We start from the raw sequence: 19,121 nt of genomic DNA on the forward strand, positions 1-19,121 counted from the left end.
TATGCTCATGTGAAACGGGCCTAATTGTAATCCTCTCCATGTCCTGATCCCAATCAACATCAGGAAAGATTTGTTTTTAAACAACCTTGACAAGGTAAGCCACACGATGGAGGACATTTTGGAAACAACCATTCCGTATGGCTTAGTGTCCTATACTTCCATCCAAGTTGTAAAAAGAGAATGCTCCCATAGTACAGTATGCAGTGCTGGCTTTGAATGATGCTTCGAATAAGGAAACATATGAATGGGATTACCAGTAAATATACAACTAATTTAGGGCAGATTTCAGGCAATTATACAAGCTCCATAGAATCAAAGGGTTTAGAGTCTACTCTAGAACAATGGCCTGGGTATCCTGTATTAAAGTGTCTGAAATTAAAAGTGTTTCTGTTTTCATACAAACTAGATATTTTCTTTTATGTTTTAGAATAGCAAGGCCATGAACTTATAGGTATAAGAGCAGAGTGTACCGCAAGCTTTCACAGGGCATTTAAAAAGCTTTCATGCAAACTTCGAGTTGCTTCCTTGAAGCCTTCAAGGCACTCATTAGTGCTAGTTTGGGCATGTTAAAGCTGAACTCTAGGCAGATTTAAAAGACACAAATGAATTGCAAGCAGTAAAAGTATCTGTGACTTGGTATCGGCCTCTTGCAGTCCTTGTACACCGGTGATCAGGACAGGAATAGAGCAGCACAAGGAACCAGTTTGTTGTGCTGCAGAGCTCATTTACCAACAAGACATATACGGATAGCAGGAGTGAGCAGAGTGACAGATGGGCTTATCAGAGAATGTATAGTGTATGCATTGCACATCTTATAGGCTTGCCCACAATTTTTGCAGGGTGCTGTGTAGTGCAGTGTTTCTCAACCTTTTTTCAGTCAAGGCACCCTTTAAAATTATGGGCAGTCTCGAGGCGCCCCATTGTAAAAAGGAAAAAACTGTTCAAATAGATTTACATAATGCAGCAACATCCACATGTAGAACACCCAACGTTAGAGGTGATTTATTCTTCCAAAGCAAATAAACTTTTGCACACTGGTACTGACTAGAATTTCAATCTTTCTCTTCTCCCTCAATTTCAGCTAATGTCACCCCAGTGCTGAGGGAGAGGGGTACAGGAGGGTGGAGGCAACAGACATCTTTCTTATTAACGGATGACGTCATTGGTTGTTAGGATGCCAGTGTCTAGAAAGTCATAAAAGTGCATAATGAAAACCCGTGGCTGTATAACTAAAAGGCAGGCTTTATCCACCTGCTGGCTTGTATATAATTTTTGATCAATTTTTAGGCATTTTGCCAAGGCACCCCTGAAGAAACCTTAAGGCACCCTGGTTGAAAAAGGCTACTGTAGTGAATTGATAGATGGTGACATCATATAATCATAAGGAAAAAAAAAAATCCTCACCACCACGCCTAGATATAGTGACAATCCAGTCCTTTTTGCACATAAAGCAACAGGCATAAGAAGCAGATGTTTCAGGATCTCACTCTTCCTTGAAAAGGGCATCACTTGAGGGCTCGAAAGGTCAGTTTTTGATGCCTGTTAACTGTATGTGAATAAAGGACAAGATTATCACTATACCTAGGTGTGGTGATAAAAATCCTTATTTTCAGAGGAGCTTATCAGTTAGCTGCTTCTACTGTCACTGTCCAGTCACAGGCTAGGGGAGGGAAAGACTCTAAATGTTACTAAAAGTGGACGTTTACTTATAGTAAAGGTAGCACTAGTAAAAGTACTGCTCATCCTCCTCCCCACCCATAACATTTTTCTTTGACAGGTACCCATTCCCAGTTACTCAATTTTCGCTTAGGTGAGAATGACATCTGCTTGGGCCCACCTCGCCACCCACTAGAAGCATTCTGGGACACCTCACACATCCCAAGGAGGCCACACCTGTTGCATGTTCACAGTATGACAGTCTCTAATACTTTTTAAAGTCTATCAGTCTAATGTCATCTACTGAATTTTAAGTGCAGTTCTTTGAATCTGTCAGGAGTCATACTTGAGGCCCCCTATACCTCATAAGCAACCACTGTTCTAAGGGCTCATTCACATAGCTGCAGAGGACTGTACACCATAAAAGAAGCACATAATTCTGCGTTTGGGGGTACAGGTATTTCTGTAAAGCTAAACAAGCAAAAAGTTGGGGGAGCAAACCCTGAACATGCATTTCTAAAGCTGGTGCAGCTATGGACCAAGCGACATGCATATTAAAAAAGAATAGCGCACACATGCAAAGAAATGACTATCAAATATGAAGACAATCCATAAATAAAAATGGGGATTTGGTCCCACCATATGGCCATATCGTGCTCAAGCCCACCACTACTTCAAAGTACCCCATTGTCAGTGGGTCCTACACTATCCATAAAAAAGGGGTGAATCCTGCCTCTCTAACCCTTGGAGACAACACTCCTTGCTGGGAGAGATGTGCTAATGCACTACAAGGGACTCCTCCTATATCTACTTGATAGTGGACACTGATAGAGTACAGGTGTGTGTGTGTGTGGGGGGGGGGGGGCAGTGGGGTGCTCAACCTCAGAAGTCTGGTCAGACCGAATACATAATAAACAAGCAAAAAGTTGGGGGAGCAAACCCTGAACGTGTATTTCTAAAGCTGGTGCAGCTATGGACCAAGCGACATGCATATTAAAAAAGAATAGCGCACACATGCAAAAGAAATGACTTTTTGCTTGTTTATTATGTATTCGGTCTGACCAGACTTCTGGGGTTGAGCACCCCCCCCCCCCCACACACACCCACACTCCCATCAGTGTCCACTATCAAGTAGATATAGGAGGAGTGTTGTCTCCAAGGGTTAGAGAGGCTGGATTCATCCTTTTTTATGGATAGCGTAGGACCCACTGACAATGGGGTACTTTGACGTAGTGGTGGGCTTGAGCACGATATGGCCATATGGTGGGACCAAATCCCCATTTTTATTTATGGATTGTCTTCATATTTGATAGTCATTTCTTTTGCATGTGTGCGCTATTTCTTTAAAGCTGCCTGTACAAATCAATGAAAGGTTGCTGCCATATGCTGGTAACTGCACATCCAAGCATTTATATGCATACAGGGATGGATTTGCGCCCTTGGACAAAAATTCTCTGCATACAGGGCACATTTCTGTCTCTGTACGCATGTGCCATTACTAGAGTACAGATGAAGAGTGAATGATTTGTACAGGAGACTGTACACAAACACACTAGGTACAGAAATATACACTTCTATTTGTAGTGTACGGCCCTCAGTGGCTGTGTGAATGAGCCCTAAACAAACTGCTAGCAAGTTTTAGGCAGCACTGAAGCTTGCTGAAAAGCCAACTGAAGTACTTTCATTATGATGAAAGTGTTTAACATCCCCAAAATGGAGCTAAAAAGTGCTTCAAGAAAGCTGCTGAAAGATTACTAAAAGCTTTGAAAAAGCTTTGTAAAATCATGCAGTATACACTGCTCTTATACAAAATAAGTTACATATTATGGGAGAATGGAAAATCTATCCACCTATTATGGACAATAAAAATGCTCATCCCTTAAACCATTTTATACTGGGGGCCCAAAACCAGGCTGCACAGGATTCTGACCATTTTATAGTCTTATGCAGGTGAATAATAAAAGAAGGGTCCCATGTCACACCTACCTTTAAGCAAATGGTTTTCATACTGTGCAATCGGTCAAGTGTCTCTTGAGGACATCCAAGGTACTGTCGTAATTCTGCATGTAGAATCCGCATAGAAAATGGAACCATCGACCCTGAATAGAATGCAGAAAAAAAAATATTGGAATACTCTTGTAACAGAATGATACATTTTTCACGTTGCAATCCTCAATGTTAAAAAAATATATATGCTTCATTGATAAGCAGGATAGTGATTTAAACTTAGAAATCAATGATATTACTAAATGGAATGCAATTCAAGTTAGAGAAATTAAGTTTTCATTTAAACAGGAGGTGAAATCTATTGGGGACACATGTTTTGGTGATTTTTCCTCACTCAAGAGATTCTCTCTCACTTCTAGGTGTCTCCAGAAAAATGGATTTTTGTAAAATCTTACCGTAAAATCCTTTTCTCTTAGCTCATTGGCAGACGTAGTCCTCGGTGATACACCACCTTCGGGTTATGTTGCCTCCACAGGAGCAGGACTAGACAGGAAATTAAAAAGCTCTGGCCACACCCTAGGGGCAGTCCCAGAGGGTATATCCTCTCTCTCTGCCTCAGCAAATCAGTTATGTGAAAAAGCAGTCTTTAGAGATTTTAACCCAACCCAACTCAAAAACAGAGGGGCGGGGACTACGTCTGTCAATGAGCTAAGAGAAAAGGATTTTACGGTAAGATTTTACAAAAATCCATTTTTCTCTAGCGCTCATTGACAGACGTAGTCCTCGGTGATACACCACCTTCGGGACGTCCCAGAGCAGTATCACAAATGAGGGGTGGGAAAATGGAAATCAAATCCCAATCTAGAAGGCCCAACCGGTGCCAACTAGAAGTTTACAATGCTCATCCTTAATGATGAGACTCAACAAAAAAGAGAAAAATTTTTTTTTTTTTTTTCAAACAGAAAAAAAAAAAACCCTCGAGGTAGACCACCGGTCTCCTCAAATTGCGGCCTGCAAAACCTTGCGGCCAAATGAGGCATCCGCCGATACCGTCACATCAATTTTATAGAATTTTGTAAAGGTATGTACCGACGACCAGGTGGCCGCCTTACATACCTGGACCACTGACGTCTGATGGCGAAAGGCCCAGGAAGTACTGAGCGCTCGAGTGGAGTGCGCCCTAACAGGGAACGGAGGACTCTGACCCTTAATAGAATAAGCCTGTACCACCGTTTGTCTAATCCATTTGGCAATGGTCGCGGCAGATGCAGGCAAACCCTTTCTGGGGCCATCCGTGATCACAAAAAGTGAATCCGTCTTACGGAATGATTCCGTAGCTTTCAGGTATACCCTGATTGCCCGAACCACATCTAAGGAATGCAACGCATGTTCCCGATGATGCTTGGGCTGAGGACACAAGGAAGGTAGTACAATATCTTCATTCAGATGAAAATCTGAAACCACCTTAGGAAGAAAAGATGGCTTAGGATGAAGTACTACCTTATCCCTACGAATCACTAGGTATGGGGACTGGCATGATAATGCAGCCAGTTCTGACACCCTGCGAGCAGAAGTAATAGCCACCAAGAAGGCCACCTTCTGGGATAAAGTAAGCAAGGGAATCTCCCTGATGTTTTCAAAGGGAGGTTTCTGTAGAACCGACAAAACCAAATTAAGATCCCATGGCGGTAAGGGCACGCGGACTGGAGGAGCCAGGTGCCGCACCCCCTGGATGAAATTCCGCACCAAGGACTTGGTAGCTAAAGGTTTCTGAAAGAAGATTGCTAATGCTGAAACTTGACCCTTGATGGTGCTCAAGGCTAGCTTCTGCTCAACCCCTTGTTGCAAAAAGGCCAATATTCGAGTCACCGAATAGGTACGTGGAGGAAATCCTAAAGATTCGCACCACGCAATATAAGTCTTCCATGTGTGATAATAGACCTTGCTGGAAATCGCTTTCCTTGCTTTAATAAGGGTAGGAATGACTGAAGTAGACAAACCTCTGTCCTTCAGTACTTGGGTCTCAATGGCCAGGCCATTAAACCCAGCGACTGTAAAGCTTGATGGTAAATTGGTCCTTGAGACCACAGACACTCCCTGAGACGAAGTTCCCACGGAACGTCTGCGACTAGCATGTCCAAGTCCGGCTTGAGGAGGCCAGCCTAGAATTTCTAGGACCACTGGCGCTGATAGAATCTGAACCAGGCGTCCCTAGAGGTATCTGGCCCCGACCATCCGAGAAAGTCTGGTCGTTTTCTGTTCCCACACATTTATCAGATACCTGATTGTTATCAGGAAGGGTGATCTTTTCTGGTTGAACCTCAGGGACCGAAGTCACCCGACTAGAGGCTACTTGGCCTATCTGGTCAACCAGATCCGATTCCTGTGAGGTATAGGGACTAATCTTAGGAAAAGGTAAAGGAAAAGATCTATTCAGGGAACGGTAACTACCGCTTCCTGTAGTACTTAAATGTTGGAAGGGAAGAATCGCACCGGTAGTAGTGGTTGAAGCTCGATCTAATGTCCTGAATACCGGTGAAAACGTCCCCCCACCCTGAAACCGGGTGGGGGCACACCTTCAGGCTGTGTACTCCTTTGCTTCGGGTTTGGCTGGGTTGGTCCTCTGCTTGTCCGACCAGCCCTTCTTGAACCCTCCTGGAGGAGTCTTGCCTTTCCCGCTAGTACCAGCCGGGCGCCCTTTATGGGCGGTAAAGAAAGGTCCTCGCTTGTTGCGAGGTCCCTTAGCTTTAGCAGCCTGTGGCAAAAAAGTGCTCTTGCCTCCAGTGGCATCCTTGATGATTTCATCTAGGTTGGCCCCAAATAGACGATTCCCCTGAAAAGGGAGATTTGTCAAGGTCTTTTTGGAACCTAGGTCAGCTGACCAGCATTTTAACCACAGCACACGTCTGAGGATCACCGCTGACATAGATGCATGCCCTAATAAGGGAGTAGTGTCCAAGGCTGCGTCACAGATAAACTGTAGCCCTTGTATAATCTGTTCCATCAAATCAGATGTCTCCTGGGGAATATCTTTTCCCCTAAGGTCTTGGCGTACCATTTTCGCCCATTCCGTAAGTGTCTGGGAAACTAGACCAATAACAATTACTGGTCTAAATGCTGACCCTATCAGAGAGAAGATGGTGCGGGACTCTGCTTCCATCTTTCGATCCACCGGATCCTTAAAGGATGAAGTGTCCTCCACTGGGATAACCGTGGCTTTATTCAGCCTGGAAATAGGTGGATCCACCACTGGTGGTACCGTCCATTTCTTAATGATGGATTCCTCAAACGGATAGCGTCTAGCAATACGCTTGGAAATAGTAAAGGTACGTTTAGAATGCTCCCATTCTCCTTTAATCTGATTACCGAAACATTTGGGTACAGGAAAAACCTTCACCGTTTTGATGGGCTTATTAGTACCAAAAGGAATCTCTGTTTCAGTTGCCTCTGCCGGTAAAGCCTCAAGTTTTAAGGTTTCCTGCACTGCCACAACTAGTGCGTCCACCAATGCTTCTTCCTGAATTATAGCAGGAGAAGAAGCGTCCTCCTCACTGTCTGAGGGGGCTTTACCTGGGATAACAGCCTTTGCAGAGGAACCTGCAACTGCAGTGACCATCTCTGAATCAGAGTCAGAGGTGTCAGATAGTATAGGGGTAGGCGGGGGTCGCTTCCTTGACCCCCGTCCCTGACAGGCCGCCTCCACCCAAGCCACCATAGACTCCAAAATTGCTGTAAATGACTCTACACTCTGTGCACCGGCGGGTCCCGTGGCCCCCTCGAGGGAAACAGGTGGGGGAATATGTGTGGCAGGGTCCATGATAATTCCAGTCACTTCCTGGATAATATAATTCAAAAATAAAAAACTTTTTTTTTTTTTTTTTCAGACCCCCAGCGCCACAAAAAGCCCCTTAGTGTTACCTGCTAGGGATCCCTATCGATCGAGAGAGAGAGAGAGATAGACCCCCAGGCTCACCACTTGATGCTCAGAGTTTAACTGCAACAGGTTACAGCGCTGTCTTGACAAACAGGAAGTCTTTTGGCTGGCTGCCCAGGAAGAAAGGAGGCGGCTCCGCCCCTCTGCACGCCTTCCGGCGCCTCCCCTAGCTCCACGAGGTGTTTGGATCACCTCAAACATGGCCGCCCCCATGCTGGAGACACGAGGCTACGCCAAAATGGCGGCTCGTGCGATCCAGCAAAAAAAAATGGCGGCGGCCTGTACTGAATAGCGGTGTGCTGCAGGGCACACAACACTCTCTCTGCATGGGGATTTGGCGTGGTTGGCGGTACCGGCCCTGGCGGACCGCATGGCCATTCGGGAGGCCTGCTAATAGCTGGAGATCTGATTAGGAAGGCAGTCTACATGTCCGTGGCTTCTGACTGGTAGGTAGCTTATTCTTATCACCGTAAGATTCCCAGAATGCCACAGATGATAATCTTTTTAACATGTATACAATTAGATTGTTAGCTCCCAAACCAAGCCTCCTGGCTTTTTGCACATAAAATCACACTCAAAGTAGGAGGATCTGTGTCATTTATAGGATAGAGAGGGACTCTATCTTACCATACAGAGAGGGGCCCGCGTTCACCACAAGACCCGTCAGGGGAAAAGGGGGAACATACTACTCACCATACCGGAACCAGGCGGGCACCAACTCCTGACAGTACCCCTCTCCACCGGGGCGGGAGGGCTGTCGACCGATATGGACGCCGTGACTCATGGTCTTCGGCGTTTTAGCGAGACGTTTAACTCGCGGGGTCAGTCCTTTAATGGGACTTTGTCGCGGCCGACCCAGCGCGGAGCTATGGCCTGCACGCGCTCGTAGGCTGAACTGGGGTGACCACCGGATCTCAACATCCAGCCCGTCGCCCAGTTCAGCTTTCTTGCTTGAAGATCTCACAGGAACACTGGAGAAAAAAAGCTGTCTAAAAAATCCTTTAAGAAAAAAATCTTGCCAGGACCTAAGATCCCAGCAAGGTATCTAGGTCCTTACTCCTAACTAGACAGAAAATAACTGATTTGCTGAGGCAGAGAGAGAGAGGATATACCCTCTGGGACTGCCCCTAGGGTGTGGCCAGAGCTTTTTAATTTCCTGTCTAGTCCTGCTCCTGTGGAGGCAACATAACCCGAAGGTGGTGTATCACCGAGCACTACGTCTGTCAATGAGCGCTAGAGAAATGTTTGTTAAAAGGAAATCTCCCCAACTTCTAGTTGCGCCTTCAGGACAGGTAGAGAAGTGAAATCTACCCAACAGGACAACAAAACCTGTTCGATGCTTTAAACTAAATTCTATTCAAAACTATGAAAAAAACAGAAAAATAGCTCCTCACAGCATTTGATTGACAGCAGCAGGAGCCAATGGCTTACCTTTAGAATCACAATAACTTAACCATATGCTAAACAAAAATGAAAAATTTTCATTTTGAATTGCGTAGGCTTGTTACAGGTTTGCTTTAATATAACTAGGCTTGTCATAGTAGTCAACATTCATCTAATGAAGGGTGGGGAAATTGGTCAAAGCCTTTAACTTTATAGCCATGAAGGTTTTTACGTTTAGTATTTTGGAAGAAAGTTTAAAGTGGGACTTCACTCTTCAAATTGACTTTGTTCCTCTTCCTAAACGTCCACAATAATAGCTGCTTTGTCTTTGGGAGAGGGGCATTCTTTTTTTTCCCCCAGTAGCCCTGCATCCTGTTGTCATTTTTGCCTAAGTAAGAATGATGTGTCTTGAATCCGCCACCTTATGGAATGTCCCGGTCATATATCCCAAGATGCTGCAGGAGCCCATTTACAAAGTCGAACCCGGGAGAGGCAGCCGACTGAGCAGTCGTGACTCAGACAGCTTAACAGCTGATCACTACATGCGAGTATGTATTTCATAGTGACCCCAGCTGAACAAGTAAGGGGAGAAGAACAATGAAGAGAGATAATACCGCTCAGGCTAGTCAAAGTCCATGATTCAAGGTGGGTGCTGAACCTTGGCTCACCACCAGGAGAATCATAAAAGAAGAAAATGGTCGCACACCACCATGGAATCCAATGAAAAGTTCCTTTATTCACATAAGTGGTACGAGGTGCAGCAGGGTAGGACAGTAGACATGTTTCACACGACTGCTACGTGCTTGTTCACTACTGTGAATAAAGGAACTTTTCTTTCAAAGGGAGAAGAAAGCAAAGAAGGGGGATGGAGGGAGAGGGGGAGGAGAGAGGGGGAAGGAGGGGAGAGGGGGAGGAGAGAGGGGGAGGGAGGGGAGAGGGGAGCGGAGAGGAGGAGGGGAGGGGGGAGGAGAGTGAAGTTTCCTCTTTAAGATCATCTAATACAGGGTGCTTTTGAGAAGATAGATTTGTAGACTATATTAGGCTTTTCAATAAGACAGGTTGACAAAGTCAGATGATCCTTAATTTGATTTAGTTTTTTCTGTTTTTTAAACTTTGTAAGTTGTAGGATGTATACAACTTACACATTACTGTGCTGTTGGTCCATGTGCCTTCCCTGTTCTAACTACACCCAAATGGCGCTTTTCCACTGCATGGAACCGAACGGTTTCGGCTTGCTTTTGTGCTTTTCCACTGCTGGTACCGCATGGTATAGTGTAGGAACGTTTCGGTACGGTACGGTGGCGCTTTTCCACTGCATGGAACCCAACGGTACGGCTCTCAAAAACAGTACCTACTCGATTGTGGTTCCAAGAGGTACCATACCCGGTACCATATCCCACAATCCTTTGCATGCAGTCACTACTAGCCACTGATTGCTCAGAGAATCCCACCCAACCCGTTGTTATCCCACCCACTTAACTTTAGTACTACTTTAGTGGAAAAGCAAACCATACCGTACCGAACCGTTCCAACACCGTACCATGCGGTACCAGCAGTGGAAAAGCAAACCGGGCCAAGCAGGGCCGAGTAGATTAGAGCCGGTACTTGCAGTGGAAAAGTGCCAAAAGAGTCACAGGGAGAACCTTTTCACCAGACCGGAAGCAAAGGAAACTCTCCAATAGCAAAACAAACATAGTGTTTAACGTTAACTAGCAGAACGCCTGATTTTTATTGTTGGTTTTCCTGTTGAAGATTTTCTTTAAATTTCTGTCCAAATGTCTCCTGACCAGAAAGTTAGGGGAATATCTTAGACCACTGGAAAGCAGTAAATACAGCATTACACTGTGTTTTAAAGAGGTTGTAAACCCTCTCCTATAACTTGCACTTCTAGGCAAGCCTTTAATAAGGCTTACCTATAGGTACTGTAAATATCTCCTAAACTTGCACTGTTTAGGAGAAATTTACTTTTAATGCTGCTGATGAGGTCATCGGCACATGTGCTCTGAAGGAACGGCCACCTGTGCCGTTCCTTCAGAACCCTGTACCGTGAACGGCGGCTCCCGCACGCATGCGCGGGAGCGATGTTATCCCTGGTCTGGCCAATCAGATGGCCGGAGGACGTGAACCAGGAAGCAGGATGGCCGAACATGTCGGCCGTGTCACCACTGATCGGGCAGGACTGCGGGGGCTTAGTTCTAAGGCAAGTATTTCATAATGAGCTAGTATGCAATGCATTGTTATTTTTGGGTATACAACCTCTTTAACCACTTTACACCCGCCCACCGCAGATATACTGCGGCAAGCAGCCGCTCCTGGGTAAAGTGACGTAGGTATATGTCGCTCGCTCTTAAGAGGCTAAGGGGGCGAGCGCCGTATACCTACGTTACTTTGCCCAGGGAAGCAGATGCATGTCAGGCGGCTCCGATTGCCATCTGACACCCGCGATCGTTCCCCGATGAGAGAGAAGAACAGTCAGCTGTTGTAAACACAGCTGACTGTTCTTCTACCTGCAATGATCATAGAGCCCATGTGATCCTTCTATATAGGATCCAGGGCTTGACAAAATTTGTTTGGAATCTAGGAGCCAGCTAAAAAAGTTAGGAGCCAGTTTTTTTTTTTTTTTTTTTTAACAACAAAGCTTTATTTTAAATGACGAAAATAACCGATCTTAAATTTAAACAGTGCAGCAAGGTTGGGGCGATAGGAGATCCAGTGACCAAGAGTAACATATGCCACCTTAGGCCCCTTTCACACGGGCGCATACGCTAAGCAGAATCCGCATGCTCAGTGGGGATCTCTCTGCTGATCCCCGCTGAGCAGGTGGATGACAGGTCCTGTCCACTCTGCTATGCAGACACAGCCCATTCTCCTCTATTGGGCAATCAGATGGAAACGGACCGTTTGTTTCCATCCGATGCCATCCAATCCGATTCACTGGACGGATGGTAAATAGAACCACCATCCGTCTGTTTTTGGTGGACAGGATCGGATGGCGGCGGCTTGCCACTCCATAGAGACTGAAGGGTCCGAACAGGTCCGCCTGAAAAACTGACAGGCGGACCTGATCAGAAAGCCGGTGTGAAAGGGGCCATCGGCTGTGTGGCTGTGGCAGGGCAGGGAGATGATGAAAAATAATAATTTATTTTTTTTTTTTCCATAAAAGATTCTTATTGTGAATAAGGGATTATAATGCAAAACAAAAGATCAACACATTGCAAGGAGATTACAAAATGCAATTTTTAAAGTAAGGCCCCTTTCACACGGTCCGCATTCCGTTGCGGACCGTGCTCTGCTCAGCGGGGATCGATCCACCGATCCCCGCTGAGCCGGGGGATGACAGCTCCGTCTCCGCACTGGGTGCGGAGAGGGTGGTGTCAGAGCCCCGCTGCTCTCTATGGGCAATCGGAGGAGAGCGGACCGCCTGTCCGCTCTTATCCGATCCCCAGGACGGATGGAAAATAGGGTTTCCATCCGTCCGGATTTCACAGACAGGATCGGATGCGGATGACAGCGGGTGTCAGCGGAGGTATCACCGCTGACATCCGCTGCTCCATAGGACTGAATGGGGCATCCGATCAGATCCGCCTAAAAAACTGACAGGCGGATCTGATCGGAACACCTGTGTGAAAGAGCCCTAACACTCTTTTGCAGAAGTGCATAAATATGTAGAACACATTATCCTTGAACTTCCAGGAGAGAGCAGTGTAAAATGGGATTTAAAAATAAAAATAAAATCAAATAATAACTACACTCCCTGCACACTTACCTTTAAGCAAAGGGCGCCAGATGAAGACTGCAAAAACTTCCGTCTCTCCACCTCTTGGGAAGGAGAAGGGCGGGCATTGAAAACAAGCAGTGGAAATTCCTTGCATTCCTAATTACTGCTTGTTGTAATACTCCCGGCCACCACAAGAGGCCCCCAGTTCCCCATTGGCCGCATCTCAATGAAGAAGGCCCAAAAGCCGGGGCCTCAATTTTCAGATGATGCGGTAGTTTAAACGCTCGGGGGGGCGGGACGCAAAGCGACAGGACATCTCCTGCAGTGCACCCCAGGCGCCAGGTCGCTAATTCTAGTCACAAATGCAACCTGGCGCCCGGGGATTGTCGAACCCTGATAGGATCACATGTCTCTATGGTCATTTTAGTAGCCCCGTCCCCCCCCACAGTTTGAATCACTTCCCTAGGCTCACATTTAACCCCTTGATCACCCATAATGTTAACCCCTTCCCTGCCAGTGTCATTAATACAGTAACAGTGCATATTTTTAGCATTGATTACTATAGTAATGTCACTGGTCCCTCAAAAGTGTCAAAAATATCAGTCAGGGGTCCGATCTGTCGTGCTGCAATGTCGCAGTCCCGCAAAAAAAAAAAAAAAATCACAGATTGCCGCCATTACTAGTAAAAAAAAAAAAAAAAAATCTTTCCCGTAGTTAGTAGATGCGATAACTTTTGCGCAAACCAATCAAAATACGCTTGATGCAATTTTTTTCTACCAAAAATATGTAGCAGAAAACAAATTAGCCTAAAATGTTAAAATATTTTAATTTTGATAGTTTTTTTCAAAAATTGTCGCTTTTTTTTTGTTTATTGCGCAAAAAATAAAAAAATAAAAATTAAAAAAAAAAAATCACACAAGTGATCAAATACCACCAAAAGAAAGCTCTATTTGTGGGAAAAATGGACATAAAATGTATTTGCGTACAGCGTCCCAAGACCGCGCAACTGTCCGTTAAAGTAACTGTGCCGAATCCCAAAATAGGGCCTGGTCATAAAGGGGGCAAATACTTCCGCTCTTAAAGTGGTTAATGCAGCATGTCCTATATTTTCAACAAACACTAACGCAGTGCGTTGGCGAGAACTGGGCACATTGAAAACCATGTATTTTTTTGGTTTATTGTGCTGTGCGCCTCTGTTGAACAACACTGCCCAATGTAGCCAGAGACATGATTTAAATGGGCCCTGAATGATCTTAAAAGCATCTCAAATGCAAGCAGAATGCACATAAAAGCAAGCTAGATTTGCCCATCAACACAAGCTCAAAGCGTGTTGACACAGACCCTTCAGACATAAGCCAGGTATAACGGCAGTCTGCTCCTTTGCATTGTCTTATGGCGAGGGAGCAATTTTATAACTATTCTGCAAGCACAAAAAATAAAAACGTTGTCCTATGAATAGCGAAGAGATGAGGGATGACACGGGTGCTTTATTACGCAACATCTTCCCCTCTTGTAAGAGCTATTTTTAGACCCGCAAAGGACAATACATTGTGAGACTAGGGCATGTGAGCGGGGAGCAGACAGGCTCTGTACTGAGTGCCATCCTGGGCATGTTTAATGATAAAATGCGATGAAACACAAGGGGCTGTCTTGCAAAACTAAACAGGCAGACCTGACCCAAGGCAACCAGCAGCCCCACCACAACCTAGGCCAAGTGCATACTAATTAGAGCCTGCAGAAAGCAGTCTGCCAAGCAGAACAATGAAAGATTCAGAGTGACAGCTTTGTCACAAGTCATCATTTGGGACAAAGGTCAGCATTATGGGTCCATATTACCACAACAAGAACCACATACTGGAGGAGAAAATAGAATACATACAATGCATATTAAAGTCATAAATTGTACTTTCTTTAGTTTATTTTACCTATAGCCTATTTCTACAATATCTATGGATTGACACAGACACAACCCCTTCATGAACCATGATGACTATGTAGTTTTGCATATGATGCGGGTTTCACCTGCCATGACTTAAGCCCCGTACACACGTACCGATCGTCGGCCGAGCGATCGGCCGTCTTTTGTCCAGGGCTGTCGTGTCTGTTGAAAACTGCAAAAGACTGCACACGAATTTTGTCGGCCAACAACAGCCGACTGCAGAAGTGATGTCATGTGATGGTTAACTTTCCGTGTGTTTTTTCTTTTCTGAGCATGCCCAGTCTTGCAAATCTGCTGATTGTCGGCCGAATTCTGTACTGACTGGCGAACAATCGGCCGTTCTGGTGTTGGCCAACAAAAATTTTAATGCCTACACGGCAGATTCTTTTCGACCGAAAGTGCGCTGTCGGCTGTATCATACTAACAAGCCTACAATCGGCCGAATATTTACGGCCGACAATCGGTACGTATGTACGAGGCATTACTGTGAAGGCACCCACTTTGTTTTTTATATCTCGGTTTCTCAACAGCTTATCATTAGTGATCTTTCAAACCCAATATGAAATCACTTGGCAGTGACTAAACATTAGAACCTATAGCACCGTCATCAATTAGAAGATCGGGTGAGAAGATATTGGGAAAATTGGAGACTGATGACAACCATAACAAATAATCCCTGATAAAATCAAAAGAGAAAAGCAAGAAAGGAAGGAGCTTACATTGTCTATGCCCACCCACAGCAATGCTGGGGTGGGGGTCATTGTAAAGCTTAGGTTTCCACTGTACACTTATATTTTTACATGCACTTTCCACATTTGTATTTCTGTAGCGCTTTTCTCACTGGAAATTCAACGTGCTTAGGAGGTGAAAATGCAATCTTGGGCACACTCATTTGAGCCAATTAACCTGCCAGCAAGAGAAAACCGCTACAAGCACTCAGAGAACATGAAAACTTCATGTTCATGGTGTCCTGGTTTGGATTCAAACTGAGGACCTCAGTGCTGCAAGGCAGACATGCTAATCACCAGCACTTCTGCAGTGGGGCTTTATTTTAACCTCTGCAGAAAGTACCTTTCCTTTTGTAGCCTGGTCTTGGATTTTAAAATCGCTGTAAACCAACAATCAAACTCTACAGTAATCTGCCCGGCAGAGGCATGAGAGGTTAAAGCGGTTGTAAACTCTATAAAAAAAAAAAATAAAAAAAAAAAAACCTGCAAGACAAAGGCATAATGAGCTAGTATGCATCGCATACTAGCCCATTATGTGTAACTTACCTTAAAACGAAGCCCCGACACGGACCCCCGGACATCGCTGCGGGCGCTGCCATGGTCCCTCGTCGTCTCTTCCGGGTTCGGCATGCGCGCGGGAGTGATTTTTCCGGCAAGCTCCCGGCAACTTAATTGAAGGTCCCCCGGACCTTCAGAGCGCGAGCGGCTGCATGCACTGTAATGGCGCTTTTCCACTGCATGGAACCGTACCGGTTCGGCACGCTTTTGTGCTTTTCTACTGCGGTACCGCATGGTATAGGGTCGGAACGGTTCGGTACGGTACGGTATAGGTTTGCTTTTTCACTGCATGGAACCGAACGGTACGGCTCTGAAAAAACAGTACCTACTCGATTGTGGTTCCAACAGGTACCAAACTGGTACCATATCCCACAATCCTTTGCATGCATTTACTACTAGCCACTGATTGGTCAGAGAATCACACCCACCCCGTTGTTATCCCACCCACTTAACTTTAGTACTACTTTAGTGGAAAAGCAAACCTATACCGTACCGTACCGAACCGTTCCGACACTATACCATGCGGTACCGCAGTGGAAAAGCAAACCGGGCCAAGCAGGGCCGAGTAGAGCCGAGCCGGTACTAGCCGGTACTTGCAGTGGAAAAGTGCCATTTATATCTCCTAAACCGTGCCGGTTTAGGAGATATTATTTGTACCTACAGGTAAGCCTTATTATAGGCTTACCTGTAGGTAAAAGTGTCAAAAAGCGGGATACTACCGCTTTAAATAGTAGCTTTTATTCATGAAAAGATAGCAAACAAGGGTTTTGCAATGGTGGTCCCATGCATCCATGAGGCCCAATTATTTTTGCCAATTCTATTGTAACATCAACATCCTTTGTACTATTTAAGTTTGCTAATGGTTGAAAACCAGAACAAGAAACTTTTGCATATTAGCTGCATTCAAACACAACACATGAGTAAAATACTAATTTACCCTGCAATTGATGAAACATTGAGGCTACTGCCAATATTCACTGGGCCGTCCTAGACTCTGCAGCTGTCAGTCATCTATCATCCCTGCCACTTCGTCTTGCTGTCAGTCCATATATTGACTTCCCATCTTGTACTGAATTCAATGCTAAGCTTTGGCTCCAGCAGCGATGCGGTCAGTATTGATGCACAGAAATTTTAAATGTTTGTAGTCCTAGATATGCCTTTGATTTCAACCACAGACTCTCCTATTCTCTAGGGATCTCTTATCCTTTCAGATTACTATACTGGAGCTTTGCCTTTATAAAATATAATCCTTCATATTGCATCCCTTTTTTGAGAAATCTAATATACCAGTGCAAGGCTGATGTTTTTATTAATAATATAGAAGATTGATGGTGCCACAAATCTTAAGGGTTCTCACTTTCAGGCAAAAAGTAGTAAATGTATTTACCCCCCAACACACACTATGCTTAATTCACAAAGCTAAAACACCAGGATAAGGAGGTTTATTTTTTTTTTAGAAATTGACAATTCTTTTGAGTTCAGTCCAATGAGATTTGAGAACAACAGTCATATGGCGACAATAAATATACTTTGTGATTCTAAAGTCTCATTTTTGGGTTAAAAATAAACAGGTTATACTTACCTGCTCTGTGTAGTCATTTTGCACAAAGCAGCCCAAATCCTCCTCTTTTCAGGTCCCTCGCCAGCGCTCTTGGCCCCTTCCCTCCTGCCTCCCTGCCTCTACAGCAAGCAGCTTGCCATGTGCAACATCGTTGGATCGGGATGGGGCTCCTGAAAGTATTAGGGGGGCTGAGACTGGCTGCTGCACACAAAATCGAACCAGCTCATGGACCCATTTGTCTTGAATGAGCAAGGTCCACAGATTTGGAAAAAAGCAAAGATGTCCCTCCAACCCCAGATACAGGTGAGGGTGCCCCTTCAGGCAGAGGAGGGCTTGTCTGCGGGACCAGTGGAACCCCTTTTGACTTACCAGCCCAGGGTCTCTTGGAACCTCCCACGAAGTTACAGGTGGACTTTTGTTCCTTGTCCTTAGAGCTTGCGGGACGAAAGGGCCGTTTGTGAGCCGAGAAAAAACCCACCTTAGACTCTGAGGAGGCAGAGGATACAGGTGAGGGCCGTGGGCGCTTCTTGCTTGACTGCTTTTGAAAAGCCATATTAAGCTTTGATACAAGCGACTGTAGGACCGCCATCATGGCCGCCAGGGCAGACTGAGACCCAGAGGGTCTCGCGGGTTCTGAGAGTGGGTCAGGTGGCGATGCCTGCTCCAGGGACTCCATGGTTAAATTGGAGGCCACCCTTAATATGCAAGGAAAAACATAAAAAAAAAAAAATGGATTTTTGTCTTACCGTAAAATCCTTTTCTCTGAGGTTCACTGACGGACACAGCTTCAAGGCTTTAGACCATTGGGCTTTATGCTGTCTCTCTTCAGGAGTAGGACTAGGCGGAAACCTTTTTGGTTACGCCCCTGGGGCAGTCCCAGAGGGTATAACATCACTTCATGCTGTATGACTCCAGTTTGTAACAAGCAGTGTCAGAAGCCCTATAACTCAACCCCAACAGAGGGGCGGGTGTTGTGTCCGTCAGTGAACCTTTTTACGGTAAGACAAAAATACAGTTTTCTCTTTCGTTCACTGACAGACACAGTTTCAAGTCTTTAGACCATCGGAATTTCCCAAAGCAGTGTCAATATGAGGGGTGGGAAAAACACACAGCAAACACAGAATTCCCAACAAGGCTAAACATAGCCAATAGGAGCTCAACCAGGAACAACTGGAGCTCACCACTAGGAAAAAATTACACCAGCAAGAAGTGAAAGCCTCTGCGACCACAGCCGGCAAAATTTTGCGGCCAAACGCCGCATCCGAAAATGCAAGTACATCCACCTTATAAAACTTTGTGAATGTGTGTACAGACGACCACATAGCCGCCTTGCACACCTGAACCACTGACGCCTGATGACGGAAGGCCCAGGAAGCACCAAGAGCCCGTAGAATGTGCTTTAACAGGGAAATGAGGAACCTGACCCTTAATGGAGTAGGTCTGATCCACCTCGAAATGGTCGCAGCACATGCGGCCTGCTCCTTACAAGGTCCAACCGTAAGAACAAAGAATCAGATTTTAGAATTTGTTCAGTCACCGCTAGATACACCCAAATTGCCATTACCACATCTAAGGAATGTATGGCAATTTCATTAGGATGTTTCGCCTTAGGACGCAGGGACGGTAACACAATATCTTCATTCAAATGAAACCCTGAGACAACCTTAGGAAGGAACACCTGACAGGGTCGCAACACC

At 45.4% G+C, this 19,121-nt stretch overlaps 1 protein-coding gene across 1 annotated transcript in view; it reads right to left on the bottom strand.

Moving 5' to 3' along the window:
- Positions 1-19,121, bottom strand: part of TRAPPC12 (trafficking protein particle complex subunit 12) — a 313,601-nt gene that overhangs the window by 126,114 nt on the left and 168,366 nt on the right. Inside the window, exon 6 of the mRNA XM_082251892.1 lies at positions 3,643-3,755. Within this exon, the coding sequence (XP_082108018.1) occupies positions 3,643-3,755 (113 nt within the window). The remainder of the gene's footprint in view (positions 1-3,642; positions 3,756-19,121) is intronic.

The sequence above is a fragment of the Pelophylax lessonae genome, assembly GCF_965119305.1.
Source record: "Pelophylax lessonae genome assembly, chromosome: 3".
Taxonomy (NCBI): Eukaryota; Metazoa; Chordata; class Amphibia; order Anura; family Ranidae; genus Pelophylax; species Pelophylax lessonae.